General features: G+C 35.6%; 2 protein-coding genes across 2 annotated transcripts; both read left to right on the forward strand.

The window, feature by feature from the left end:
- The first annotated feature begins 2645 nt into the window (after positions 1-2645).
- On the forward strand, positions 2646-7554 carry EMB1220 (pre-mRNA processing ribonucleoprotein binding region-containing protein). The gene is made up of 9 exons (XM_059591966.2): positions 2646-2781; positions 2876-2934; positions 3676-3741; positions 3851-3988; positions 4324-5216; positions 5324-5394; positions 5839-5941; positions 6146-6221; positions 7272-7554. Exons 2-9 carry the CDS (start codon positions 2932-2934, stop codon positions 7377-7379), a joined length of 1458 nt encoding a protein of 485 aa, XP_059447949.1. The 5' UTR covers positions 2646-2781; positions 2876-2931; the 3' UTR covers positions 7380-7554.
- A 1345-nt stretch (positions 7555-8899) lies between these two features.
- On the forward strand, positions 8900-12951 carry LOC132179192 (aldehyde dehydrogenase family 2 member B7, mitochondrial-like). Its single transcript, XM_059591856.2, has 11 exons — positions 8900-9036; positions 9809-9943; positions 10065-10207; positions 10304-10457; positions 10535-10764; positions 11349-11438; positions 11660-11833; positions 11929-12066; positions 12188-12325; positions 12413-12474; positions 12553-12951. Exons 1-11 carry the CDS (start codon positions 8961-8963, stop codon positions 12824-12826), a joined length of 1614 nt encoding a protein of 537 aa, XP_059447839.2. The 5' UTR covers positions 8900-8960; the 3' UTR covers positions 12827-12951.
- Positions 12952-14237: the final 1286 nt, after the last annotated feature.

Genomic DNA, 14237 nt, shown 5'->3' on the forward strand with positions numbered 1-14237 from the left:
TCAACTGAGCTTCACTTATTAAAGAAGAGTCTCACATGTTCTATGGTTGGTGTACTCGTATGACAGAAGCATATAATTTTTGACACGATCATTTGAAAAGTTAATTTTAAGCATTCACTTTCATAATCACAAAATTAATAAGACCCTCTTGAAATGAAATATCTCATAAAGTCTTCACTATTAGCTCGATTTAATTAAAAAAAAAAAAAAAAAGGTCCAAAGTATATTGGGCTAGGCTGGGCTCGATAGGTCCACAATATAAATTCGGGCCAACCCATGTTCATTTCAAGGCTAAACGACCGAGACTAGGGGTGAAATTTAAAACCGTCTAACCGCAACCGCTAACCGCTATAACCGTTAACCGCCTAACCGCTTTGAAAGCGGTTAGTAAAAATCGCTAACCACCTAGGCGGTTAGCGGTTAGTGGGTTTTAGAAAACCGCTAACCGCTTTATATATATATATATATATATATATATATATAATAAATAACAATACATATTTGGAAATGGGCCTCAAGCTTCAAGTTCAACCATGTTGGTTTTTTTGGTTGCTTGTGAGTTTATGAACTTGTTTGTATTTTATTTTATTTCTATGTTGTGTATAAGACTACAAGTGAAGTAATGATTTTGTTGTAATTTTATTTGTATATTGTATGATGTGTAGATTTGTAGAAGGTGGCCAACAAGATTTTGGTATATAGCAATTTTTAATGCTAAAATGGCAATGAAAAGGAAAAAAAAAAATGTTTAAAATGAGCAAAAAAATGTTTAAAGTAAGCCCAAAACTGGCCCAAAACCAACCCAAAATCGGTCCAAAAAAAAAAGAAGCCAAAAAAAAAACGGTTAGAAAAAAAGCGATTATCTCAAAGCGGTTAACCGCTAACCGAACCGCTACCCGGTTAGTGGATGCAGTTAGTAAAAATTACTAACCGCCTAGGCGGTTGCGGTTAGCGGTTTTAGCCACTAACCGCTAACTGCAACTGCTATTTCACCCCTAACCGAGACCACAACCCAGGGCAAAAATAATTATTGAGGATAAAAAAATTAAAAAACCCAAAAATGGTTAATAACTTATTTGGTACCTCGATTTTTAGGTTTTGATTTTTTCTCCCTAAGTTTTAAAACTAGACAAATCTGGTACCTCACTTATGGGAAAAGACAAAATTAATATCTTTGGTAGGTTCTGTCAGTCCCAATTAATGGTATTTCAACGTGTCACTCCCATAATATGCTATGTGTTATAAAAATTAAAAATAATGAAAAATACAAAATAATAATTAAAAAAACTAAACCTAAAAAATAATAATAATAAATAAATAAAATAAAATAAAATTATGAGGTGACCGGCCAACCAGGTCCGCGGTCCTTGTTTTCCCCCAATTACTCTTATGTGATATCAACAAGACTCTCAAACCCAAGATCGAGTTTTTTCAGGATCTGGGTCTTGTGGGTTCTGAGAGTATTTCCAGCAGACTCCCTATAGGGGAGTCTGTTCCCTAAGTTTAGGAAATATGTCCAAAAAATCGCAAAAAAATCCAACAGCAAACTCCCTAAATAAACTCTAAACATTAGGATTGCTTTTGGGTTCCACTATTGCAATGATTCTCTCTCTTCTCTCCACTCTCCTCTCATGTTTCACAATTCTCTCTCATCTAAAATATATATATTTCAATGATATAGAGAATGATTAAGGGAAGCTATTGGAATGTATTTTGATAAAATAGAGCAAAAAGTAGTTTGGATCCTTAAATATAAGAAAAATAACGAAGAAACTGCTGGGAATGCTTTGAGCGGAGCAACTTTATTTCCAAGAATTCCTCGGTCTTGACTGTCAGTTTGGAGAGAAGATTGGCACCATGCGTTGAAATTCTCAAGAAAATCTTGTGCAAAAATGAGAATAACCAGGACCTTTTCCGGGTTCTGAGACAATGCAGTGGGTTTGTGAGGGGAAACCCTGAATCAAGGTTGGTGGGCGACATTGCTTTCTTGAAGGCTGTGTTTGGCAGTGGAATGAAAAAAAGGGAGTGGAACGGTATTGTAGCAGATTTGATTAATATGAGAGAAAAAAGTAAGAATGTTTTGTATAAAAAAAATGAAAAAAATTTGTTTTGTAGTGATTTATTATTATTATTATTATTTCAATAGTAATAAAAAGTGATTGATGTGATGTAAAAAATAAGAATATTGAAGTTAATTTTGAAATGATTTTTTTTGAATTTTTATGTCCGGTCCAATTCGACCCTTTGCCAAATACAGCCAAAGAGTTGTGGGATCGTTGGGTCTCAGCGCTCGATGCTTTTGACTAGGCAACCTTAACTTTTAATACGCAGCAATCCAGGAAGGGGGTGGCCGAATGGCCTCTAGGTGTGGTCAACCCCCCAAGGCCAAAGGAGTGGTTTTTGGCCCTTGGGGTGGCCGACTACATCAAAGTCGGCCACCATCATTGGCCAAAATAGGGTGGTCGGTCTCCATAAAATTTTTATTTTTATTTTTATTTTTTAATTATTATTTTATTATCTTTAATTATTTTTAATTTTTAAGACACATGGCACATGAAAATTTCGTTAATTAAAACTTAGGGAAACTAACGAGGTATGGATTTTATCTTTTTCAACTTAGGGGAATAAAAAGATTAAAACCAAAAAAGTTATTAAGCAAAAGAAAAAGGAAAATCCTCTTCTCCTCGTCCGCGACGAGTCGGTTGGTACTCGGTACCCGCTCTCCACAAGTGTTTTCCTCGCGCCTCGTCAAGAAGCTTAACGTCTCAAAATTCCATAGAGGTACTAATCTCTCTTTCTTTTCTCTTCGATTAGAATTTGCAGTCGATTTAGGGATTTCGATTCCTAACCATGTTCTCTCTTTTTTCGAAATCAGGGAAAACCCTAGAAGATTGAACTCCACCTGAGCTTGGTCGTTTGGAGTTTGAAAGAATGGTTAGTTATTAATTTAATTATTTATTTTAATTTTCATGTTTTCCTGTACTGCCCCCCTTTTTTTCGGAAGTGAAATTGAGGTTATTGAATGTTTGCTCAATTATCATGTGCATTTTATTCAACACATTTTGAAGTAACTAAATGTGATTTCATAATGAGAATTTTATGAATGGCAATTCTATGTGGAGCTCATCGCACTTTGGAAAAAAAATTAAACTAATAGTTTTTAGTAGACGAAAGATTAATTTTGATATTTGGCTTATTGGGTTTTGGCCTTGGGGTGTTATAGTATAAATCACCATGAGGAACTTCTTGATGATTTTGTTTAGCATAGTTTTGGTTGGTTTAACATGCTTTTCCACGTACTGTGGGATTCTAAGGGTCATATTATGCTTCCCCGTTGAAAATGTTTCGAAGGCATTTAAAGTTCTTTCGTGGTATGTGGGTTATGATGTAGTTCGATATAAGGAGGATATTATCTTTTGGGTTCTTTAGCCAGCTATTTGGGACTCAAAAGTTGTTATTCTTCTCTGAGGGAATCCAATGGTACATGCACTTACAATTGTTGTGTCAGTTTTATCATGGGATCTTATAAACATTTGCTAAGAAGTACTTGCACATGAGAGCTTGTTGCGTTCTTTCGGAATATTTTTCATTTTTATACTCAGTTACTTATAAATGCTATTATAGGTGATACCTTCATTTTCTTTCTTATTTTTAACATATTTTCGTTGATTGCAGGCAACTCTTGCTGATTCTTTCCTTGCAGACCTTGATGAACTATCTGACAATGAAGCAGATCTTCTTGTGAGTTTTTTTGTTTTGTGTAAACAATAACATTGGTTTTTTTAAAGTTCTTTGATTAATATTTTTTCAGATTTGGCATCATATATATTATGTTCCTATCTTCTTTTAGGAGGAAGATGATGTTGATGCTGGAAATATGGAGGAAGATGTCGATGGGGACATGGCGGACATAGAAACTCTTAACTATGATGATCTTGATAGCGTTTCAAAATTGCAGAAAACCCAGAGATATCTTGATATTATGCAGGTTATTCATAATTTTGCATGTGCTTCTATTTTCACATGGCATGTGCCATTTTTTTAAAAAAAATGAAAGTTCTATGTTTGCATTGTATTATTCTCCCACTCTTTTTTTGGTTGATTTAATATTTTCCAGTTCTGCAATGGAACATGTTTGGTTCAATCTCTCTTGCATTGGAGATTCTGCGTGGTCCCTTTTTTTCCATGTTCTTCTTTTTGTGCCTTGTGATACTTTCTTGCAGGTTTTAGGTTTATAATTTGACCGTTGTCTATGCTTGTTTGTTTTAACTAGATATGCCTATTGATGCTGACATTTTGGTTAATATTGTTTCTAATCGGCAGAAGGTGGAAGATGCACTCCAAAAAGGTTCTGATATCACAAATCATGGAATGGTTTTGGAAGATGATCCTGAATACCTGCTGATTGTGGACTGTAATGCTTTGTCAGTTGACATTGAGAATGAAATCGTTATTATCCACAATTTTATTCGTGACAAGTATCGGTTGAAATTTCCTGAGCTTGAATCACTTGTGCATCACCCAATCGATTATGCTCGTGTTGTTAAGAAGATCGGGAATGAAATGGATTTGACACTGGTTGATCTGGAAGGGCTTCTACCCTCAGCTATTATTATGGTTGTGTCAGTTACAGCATCAACTACAAGTGGCAAGCCACTTCCCGAAGAAATTCTTAATAAGACAATTGATGCATGTGATCGAGCTCTTGCTCTTGATGCAGCAAAGAAAAAGGTCCTTGATTTTGTAGAAAGTAGAATGGGATATATTGCGCCAAATCTTTCTACAATTGTCGGGAGTGCTGTTGCAGCTAAACTTATGGGGACTGCTGGTGGTCTTGTAGCGTTAGCTAAGATGCCTGCTTGTAATGTTCAGCTTCTAGGTGCAAAGAAAAAGAACCTTGCTGGATTTTCTACTGCAACATCACAATTTCGTGTGGGTTATATGGAGCAAACAGAGATATTTCAATCTACACCTCCATCTTTGAGGATGCGTGCTTGTCGGCTCTTGGCTGCAAAGTCAACACTTGCAGCAAGAGTAGATTCCACCAGAGGTGATCCATCAGGGAATACTGGAAGAAACTTACGAGAAGAGGTCCGTAAGAAAATTGAGAAGTGGCAAGAGCCACCTCCTGCAAAGCAACCTAAACCACTTCCAGTGCCTGATTCTGAGCCTAAAAAGAAGAGAGGTGGTCGTCGACTGAGGAAGATGAAGGAAAGGTAGTGCAGTTTTTCAATTGCTTTCCACAGCTTAATTTCTTCTTTATTTATTTTTTTTAAATGAAGTTGGTATGGTGTAACACTTTTGCTTATATTTCATACTTCAGATATGCGATAACAGACATGAGGAAGCTGGCTAATAGGATGCAATTTGGTGTACCTGAAGAGAGTTCTTTAGGTAAAGTTTACTGTCTTCAGCTTGTTCTGATTTTGAGTAATTGCTAATTGTAAATTAGGTTCTTCTGCATTTATTTTTCCCATATCCACAATGTTATAAGGTTAAGCTTTTAGTTGGTAAGGTCGAAAATATATTTATGACATATGCAAGTCCCACTAATGCCTATTTTCTAAATATGAATTTTTCATTTTTAAATTATGTTGTTGAAGGTTCTATTTCTTATTTATTGATTGATTTAGTTGGGTTGCATTTTTGAGGATTAAGGTAAATATCTCTGCTTGGTAGCATCTATCCTGATGTTTATACCATAATACCATTTTCATTTGGTAACTTATTGTCCTTAAATACAGTCTGCCTTTGTAAATTGACACCAGAAAGTATACTGCCAGTTAATGTTACCCATTTCATACTCCTTTCTTACTGTTTTATGCTCCTTGATGACAGGGGATGGACTGGGAGAGGGTTATGGAATGCTCGGTCAGGCTGGGAGTGGCAAACTGCGTGTATCAGTTGGTCAGAGCAAGCTTGCTGCAAAAGTTACTAAGAAGTTAGTCTTCCACTGCGGCTTTCAATTATATTATGTTTTTGTTTTCTGGCCATACTGCTAGTCTGACAAGCTATTTTGTAATTTCTTATTTTAGTAGTTATAAGTTGTGCTGGATTACCATTTCTATTTCCATTGTGCTTTCTAACAGCTAAATTTCAACATCAACATTGCCTATTGATCTCATGTGCTACTTAATGCTTTCAGATTTAAGGAAAAGAATTATGGAAGTAGTGGTGCTTCGTCAGGATTGACTTCAAGTTTAGCATTTACTCCAGTGCAGGTTTGTACTACCTTCTACCCTTTTCATTTACTCTCTGTAATATGTATAAGCTTTTAAATAGGAAGCGTGTGTGGTTAAAATTTTTGTGTAAAGCCCTAAGGCCAGTTTTAGGAACTTATGCCCAAATGATAGTGTTCGTTGACATGTTTTTGTATCTTAGTCATCTATGAATGCTCAATTTTCGCATATGGTATAATGGGTAGTAATTGAATTAGGGATATGGCTCCTCTCCAGTTGCATATCAACAGGACAGAGGTAAGTTCATGGCCAAGATCTTATTTGAGCAAATCTAAAGTGGCTGAAGCTCTACTCATTTAAAATCCCATCGTACTAAAACACATCGTTTTAAAGCCTGCATTTGGAAAAAGGAAAGTGCATCAGTTATTGCTGGCATGGTGGCATGAGAAGATCCACAACTCCACCCTCTTAACATTGTCAACTCCTTTGAGATCGTTGCCATCGTCACCTCCCTGATCTACCTCCTAGGCATTGACTTCATTTGATTTTTCTTGGCATGAGGTTGGCAACAACTACATGAACATTGGTCTCTTTTTCTTTGCTGCTGTTGTTGTTGTTGGCTTCTGTCCACTTCAAATATCAAATGGAAATGAGCCTCATTTAGACTTGATTTAAACCATTAGAAGTTCCTATATATAGAATTATGGAATCAACCTTTATTAGAGGTTGAACTCAGTTAAAGTATGTATAGTTAGCAATGGGCCTCCATAGTGCATGATATTGCAAAAATGGAAGTTGATGACAATGGAAAAGTTGTTTTGGACAGGGTAGTCAATTTTCTTTTAATTACGTCATACTACAATTGTAGGATGAATCCATTTTTTTTTTTTTTTTCCTGTGCAAATATATTGATGTTTATGGGGTTCATTCCTTACCAGATGCTCAAGTTCTTTGCTGTTAAATTGGTTGCTTGATCATAAACCCACAACCTTTTGATAAGAAAAATTAAACTGAGTTACTCTACTATTGGTTCTTGTTGATATTTATTCTTGTATTCTGTCAATGATATCAATCGCCATTTTCTCTCTACAGGGGATAGAGCTCACAAATCCACAGGCTCATGCACACCAGCTTGGCAGTGGAACTCAAAGCACATACTTCTCTGAGACAGGAACATTTTCAAAGATCAAGCGGACCTGAATCTTCTTATGTTGCTCTCCTCTCCTTTGTAAGATGTTTCTTTGGCGTGAAATGCGAATGAGTTTGAAATACAAGGAACTCAGTAATTAACAGTGGCCAGATTGTAACCAAAGATGTGAACATTTTGTCAGAGATTTCTTTTCCGAAAATGATAGAGAAAAACATGATACTTGAATCGCATCTTTAATTTTCATTGTCGGTTGAATGATTTTTCCTAGTAAAGAGAGATATGGAACTTATTGGGGAAAGGAGAGGAAATGATATGATTAAGAAAATTTGCTGATTAGAGCTTCTCATAAATCACGCCTTTCAGTGGGCTGTATTCTAAGATTTGTACAAGAAGATAGTCTGTACCGTAGGTGTATACATTCGAGAGAAGGTGACTTCTTCAGACTTCAGCCCTAGACTTTCCATAGAAAATTGTTTTCAAAAAAAATTATAGTAAAAAGAGTAATACCCCTAACAACACTCTGAAAATATGGTAGGGATAAATAATTTTTTGATCCATAAGTCAAGAAGATCACATAAATGACTATTTTCAAAGAGTGAAACTATTTTTCACACTCGTTCATCATCACACCTATTTTACAACGTATTCTAAGACTAATTTCTTTTTGTTGAGGCCATCCAATTCCCAAAGTTAGGTTGATGTCACACCTTGAAATAGAATATCACACCATATCTTACAAGTCTTTGTTTTTGGAGATTAGAAAAGAAAATATATATATATATTTCGGATGAAAGGATAGAATTCATTCTATTTCTAGCTATCTTTTAACAATTCTTATAGTTGATGGATGAAATTACTATAAATTTGTGTGGGGTCATATGAGTCAATAAATCCAATGGCTAAGATATATTGAATTTATAAAATGAGATGAATAAAATATTTACGTCAATCATTCTTCTTATTTTGGGTTAAGAGTTTACTTATTTTTTTCAACTTGCCATATTTGAGAATGATCACTCTCCCAAAGTCTTATCTAAACCCAGGTGTTGTGAATCGTAACGTGTCACGTTTATCCACTCAGGTTATTTCTTTGACAAAATGAGTACATTGAATCTGTCAACGTAGCCTAAACAAAGAAAATCATAATCTTCTCTCTGATCCAATCTCCATCAACGTCTCTGATTCGCGGTCTATAGCTGACACATCAGAACTTTGTGTACCCAATCCATCGAAGTTTCAAGTTGGACCCCGACTTTGGCGGACAATGCCACTGCAGTGAGCTGTCATGACAAAAAGAAAAGAAAAAAAAAGAAGGAAAAACCCCCCGCCGTCTTCGCATTTTTCATACGTTCCCCGTTTTTAGGCGCGCTTCATCTGTAGTACTGTTTGGTAGGCGGAGCGTTTTTTTTTTTTTTTTTGAATCAAATACTGCAATCTCATTAATGAAATATTGTTTGGTAGGCGGTGCGTTTCTCATGGTTCGTTAATTACAAAGGCAAATATAAAAAAAGTTAAAAAGTAGAATTTTATATAATTATGGAAATAAAATTTGTTTATAAATGATCGCGCGCTGAGACACAGAAGGTGTAGTGTGAGCGGTTGTGAATCTTGTGATAGAGATATTGTGAACCATGGCGAGTCTGGTGATGTGTAGGCAGCTCTCTCGTTCTCTCTCTTCTGCTTCTGCTTCTTCTTTGTTTTCTATAGGTAATGTTTCCTCTGACGACTTGAATATTGTTTGGATTCCTTTGCCTTTTGTGTGGTTATAATGCTCGACTTTTCGTCAATGAGGATCTCGTCATAGTTTGTTTGCCGAGAAAATATGTAGGAAAGAAAACTTACGTTTTAGTAAAACTTTTCTAAGTTTTCTCGGCTTTGGTTGTTATGTGACTGTGATATTCGCCTTTTCTTCGTTGATGATTTGTTTTTTTTTTTTGAATGATATGATCGTAGTTATATCCGCCTTGAAAGTGCTCTGTTTGTTTGCCGAGAAAATGTATACGACAGAAAACGAAAATTCTAGTGAGAGTTTTCGATCGTTGATTTAATTCCTTAGCAAAAAAAAAAAAAAAAAAAAACAGATTCTACTTTATATAATATTTTTGTTGATATCACAACGTATATATTTGTGTGTGTTTGGGAAATTATATATGTGAAGGAAGAACTGTTACCAATGAGAATCATGTTTGAAGCATTTTACAGGGTGTGATGTGGCAAGGTAGTGATATTCGGAAAAGTTTTAACAGATTAATTTCTCGACACTCCCAATTTGTTACTTGTCAATATCAAGTACTCTCACTTTTATCTGTTCGTTTACCTTTTCTATTCCTCATTGGATATTCATAATGACATTATATTATTCTAAATGCCCCGCTGTTCTTGATTGATTTATGTTCTCTGATATTGTTTCCTTAGTTTGGGTTTTGTTATTCCCAGAGTTTTTATGCTTTTTATTGGTTGAAAAATATTTTCTCTTCAGGTAGGAATGCTACCCGGAGCAGAGTAAGTTGTAAATATAGCACTGCTGCTGCTGTTGAGGATCCAATCACTCCACCGGTTAATGTAAATTTTAAGCAGCTTTTGATTGATGGGAAATTTGTCAATGCTGCATCAGGTGCGATTTCACAGCATTCGTTCACAAATTGGTGTATATGTATTACATATTTTCAACCTCATTTGACTGTTATTTGACAAATATATAATGGATTCTATGCCGTGGCTTCCTTTGGCCGCAGGGAAGACTCTTCCAACATTGGATCCCAGGACAGGGGATGTGATTGCTCATGTTGCTGAAGGTGATGCTGAAGATATAAATCGAGCGGTTGCTGCTGCTCGTAAGGCTTTCGATGAAGGACCGTGGCCAAAGATGACCGCTTATGTAACTATTCATTATTGTGCTTCTTATTTTCTTCACTAATTTGATTCTTTAAAATTATATATACGTCTATATATATATATATATATATATATATAGGAAAGACAAAGGATACTCTTGCGCTTTGCCGATTTGATTGAAAAGCACAATGACGAAATTGCGGCGCTTGAGACTTGGGACAATGGAAAGCCATATGAACAGGCTGCTAAAGTTGAAGTTCCAATGATGACACGTCTGATACGATACTATGCTGGTATGTATATCAGTTCTGATTTATAGATTCTGTCTGTTTTTGCGAGATTTTTAAGATTTCTATATATAAAATTTCAGGTTGGGCAGATAAGATTCATGGTCTCACAGCTCCAGCTGATGGACCATACCATGTGGAAACCTTGCATGAACCTATTGGTGTTGTGGGTCAGATTATTCCATGGAATTTTCCTCTTCTCATGTTTGCTTGGAAGATCGGTCCTGCATTAGCATGCGGCAACACTATTGTTCTTAAAACATCAGAGCTAACACCTTTGTCTGCTCTCTTTGCAGCAAATCTATTGCACGAGGTAGACCATGGTGAAACTTTATTGTCTTCTTTTAAGATGGTCTCTCATGAATGTTGTTTCATTCGCCAAATTTCATGAATAAAATATGTATGTGGCTTGGATCTTGAAAAATCCTGATGTTTTATATATACCACCTGTAAGATTTCTATCTCCTAATTTGTAGTAAGGCGATTAAATCCATGAGTACTTAGTGTGCTTAAATCCACGGATGTGGATATATATATATATTCTACTGTTTAAGTATCGAGGTTTTTTTTTTTTTTTTTTTTTTACCTTTCTATAACCTTTGGCTATTGTGATTGATAAATTCACCCACTTATTTTTTAAGCTTGCTCATGACTTCCAGCATATCATAATTATTTCAACTGATGGCAGTTGAAACATTTGAGCAGATAATGTGCACAAGTTTGTATGTAATTCAAGTCTTTCATACAATATTTGACAATAAAGTGCTTTTAATTCATCTTTCCAATAGCGATTCATACAAGCTAAATCTTCTAATCGTTTATCGGGCCAAAGAAATTGGGTGCAAAAACCATAGAGGTCTCTTTATCTTATGTTCTGATCATTGATCTTTTTGACAGGCTGGACTTCCTCCAGGTGTTTTAAATGTGATTTCTGGTTTTGGTCCAACTGCTGGTGCAGCTATTGCCAGTCATATGGATGTGGATAAGGTAGTCTAAGATCTTTAGTATTGCATTCCTATTAAATGTAATATGCGTCTTAAGATAGTAAATTTTCTTGTATGGGTGTTTAGCATGCAACAGGGAATTTCTTTGGTATTCCATCAAATGTTGAAATGATTAGGGGCAGTGCTAGCAATCCAGGACGCATGTTATCTATTATCCTGATCTTTGCTAGTATATCTCCTAAACTCTTAGTAATTTTTATGCAGGTTGCTTTCACTGGATCAACAAATACAGGAAAAGCTATTCTTGAAATGGCAGCGAAGAGCAATCTTAAGTCAGTAACTCTGGAACTTGGAGGGAAATCCCCCTTTATTGTATGTGAGGGTGCTGATGTAGATAAAGCTGTTGAGCTTGCGCACTTTGCTTTGTTCTTTAATCAGGTTTGTCCAAAAAAATTGTTCCGACTCCATGATTTGTCTCAAGGAAGTACTTAGAATTCATTTTATTGATCATATTATTTTGGGGCGATCTGCAGGGACAATGCTGCTGTGCTGGCTCTCGTACATTTGTACATGAAAGTATATACGATGAGTTTGTAGAGAAAGCAAAGGCTCGTGCTTTGAACCGTACTGTTGGTGACCCATTTAAGGGGGGCATTGAACAAGGTCCTCAGGTAAATCAGCAACAATAATTAATCCTCAAGTGAAAATTGGCTTTGAATGTCAAATCTTATATATATATGTTCAACACTGATAAGCAACAATTTAACACTTTTGGTTACTGAAATAAACCAGATTGATACGAAACAATTTAAGAAGATCATGAAATACATAAAATCTGGTGTTGAAAGTGGAGCTACACTTGAAGCTGGAGGAGACAGACTTGGCAACAAGGGCTACTATATACAGCCCACGGTTTTCTCAAATGTTAAGGTACTTAATTATATCTTCTAGTCACTAGTTATTGCATCATTTTATGATGCTGTACAAAGATTGATATATGGTAACTTATATGATCAGGATAACATGTTGATAGCAAAGGAAGAGATATTTGGGCCAGTGCAGTCCATCCTGAAATTCAGGTGAGAAAAGAAGCATTTCTAAACATCTCATTAATTATCACCCTAAGCTCAAGCGCTAATGTTATTGGGTGATATCAGGGACCTTGACGAGGTGATACGAAGAGCAAATGACACTCATTATGGGCTTGGTGCTGGGGTGTTTACACAGAACATAGACACTGCTCAGACTTTGACACGTGCGCTACGAGTTGGGAGCGTGTGGGTAAATTGCTTTGATATATTTGATGCTGCAATTCCTTTTGGTGGGTACAAGATGAGTGGGCAGGGCCGAGAAAAAGGTATCTACTCTCTTTCAAATTACTTGCAAGTGAAGGCTGTCATTACTTCTTTGAAGAATCCAGCATGGCTCTAAATTCAACAAGCTACATACTCCTTTGAAGAATCCAGCATGCATGGCTCTAAATTCACAAATAAAGCAAATAACGGTTCCAAATTTGAGGCTGTAAGCCTGTAATTGCAAACTTTATATATAATTTAAGTGAGCTTTTCAATATTTTTCTTCTTTTTCTTGGGGTTTTTGTTTGATGTCGTCATAATATATTTTCAAGCGAAAAAGAAAAAAAAAAATTCATCAAAACATTTTTTAGCGTTTGGCTCGTATGAAAAATGATCGGCGACCTTTGGCGAAGGTACAACAATTGTTTAGCGGAGCCGCGGAAGTTTGATGAACTCCAATAATTCGAGAATGAGAAGGTCAAACTCGAAAAATGGTTAACTATTTTATGAAAATTAACGAAACATTTTCAATCAAACCGAAAATGTTTTCAGTTTGATTATTATTTTTGTCGCACCAAATATTGAAAAATGAAAAAAAAAATAAAAAAAAATAATGTTTAGAAATTAATTTATGTCGAAACAAATGGAACCTAAATTTAGTGATAATGTATCGGATTGATGAACTAAACAAAAATAATTAATTCCCAAATCATTTTATCAGTTGAGACTATAACAAAAAAGATGCATTATGTCTCTCTTCTCCACTAAAGGCCCATCTAGCCGGTAGCTTAGGGGATGTAAATTGTCCTTTCTAGCCCTTAAATCTCTCATCCTTGACTTTTGAACAAGGCGATTTTCTCAAAGGGATGATTTCAACCGACCAGAGATTATGTCTTATGAAATAAAGGTCATTAGTTTGAATCTTCATCTCATCTTTTCCTTCTCTTATGAGGACATGTAAAAAAAAACAAAAAATTGAATAAGGCATTTTTTCTTGTAAACTAGGCCCCGGAGAAGAGCTTTGTACCAAAGTATACCATTAGTGTCCTATAGCCCACTGCCACACGGGTATGGTGCTTTGCTTCATACTAAAGTATATACATAAGTGCATACATCCAAGTATTACTTTAAAGCAAAGGCTTAAAGTATGTCGCATGTATTGGGCCTTATAAATGCCATAATGTAAGCTTCCCCCTCTCTCTCTCTAGGTAGTTAATATTTTCAAGTTATTGTGGACCCGTGGTCTTGAATGGAATAGTCTTGAGCCCAGAAATGTCCTTCCCGTTGGCTACTACAATAAGTAGCACGCAATTAGATTGCTATGTCTATAATTAAATTGTACATATTTCACAGCTCACCGCTGCTACTCTATGTAAAGCTCTTTTCTTTTTCTTTTCTTTTTTTTTTTACCAGATTTTGTTAAAACAATTGTTTCAAATAGTGATCAAGGGTTCCTCCAATCTTATTTTTGACATATTAAAGAGATTTGAACATGTAATATAAAGTAGATCTTAGAGTGTCAAGGTGCTATTGATATTGTAAAGCTT

Source organism: Corylus avellana, chromosome 4 (assembly GCF_965113065.1).
Source record: "Corylus avellana chromosome 4, dhCorAvel1.hap1.2, whole genome shotgun sequence".
Classification (NCBI taxonomy): domain Eukaryota; kingdom Viridiplantae; phylum Streptophyta; class Magnoliopsida; order Fagales; family Betulaceae; genus Corylus; species Corylus avellana.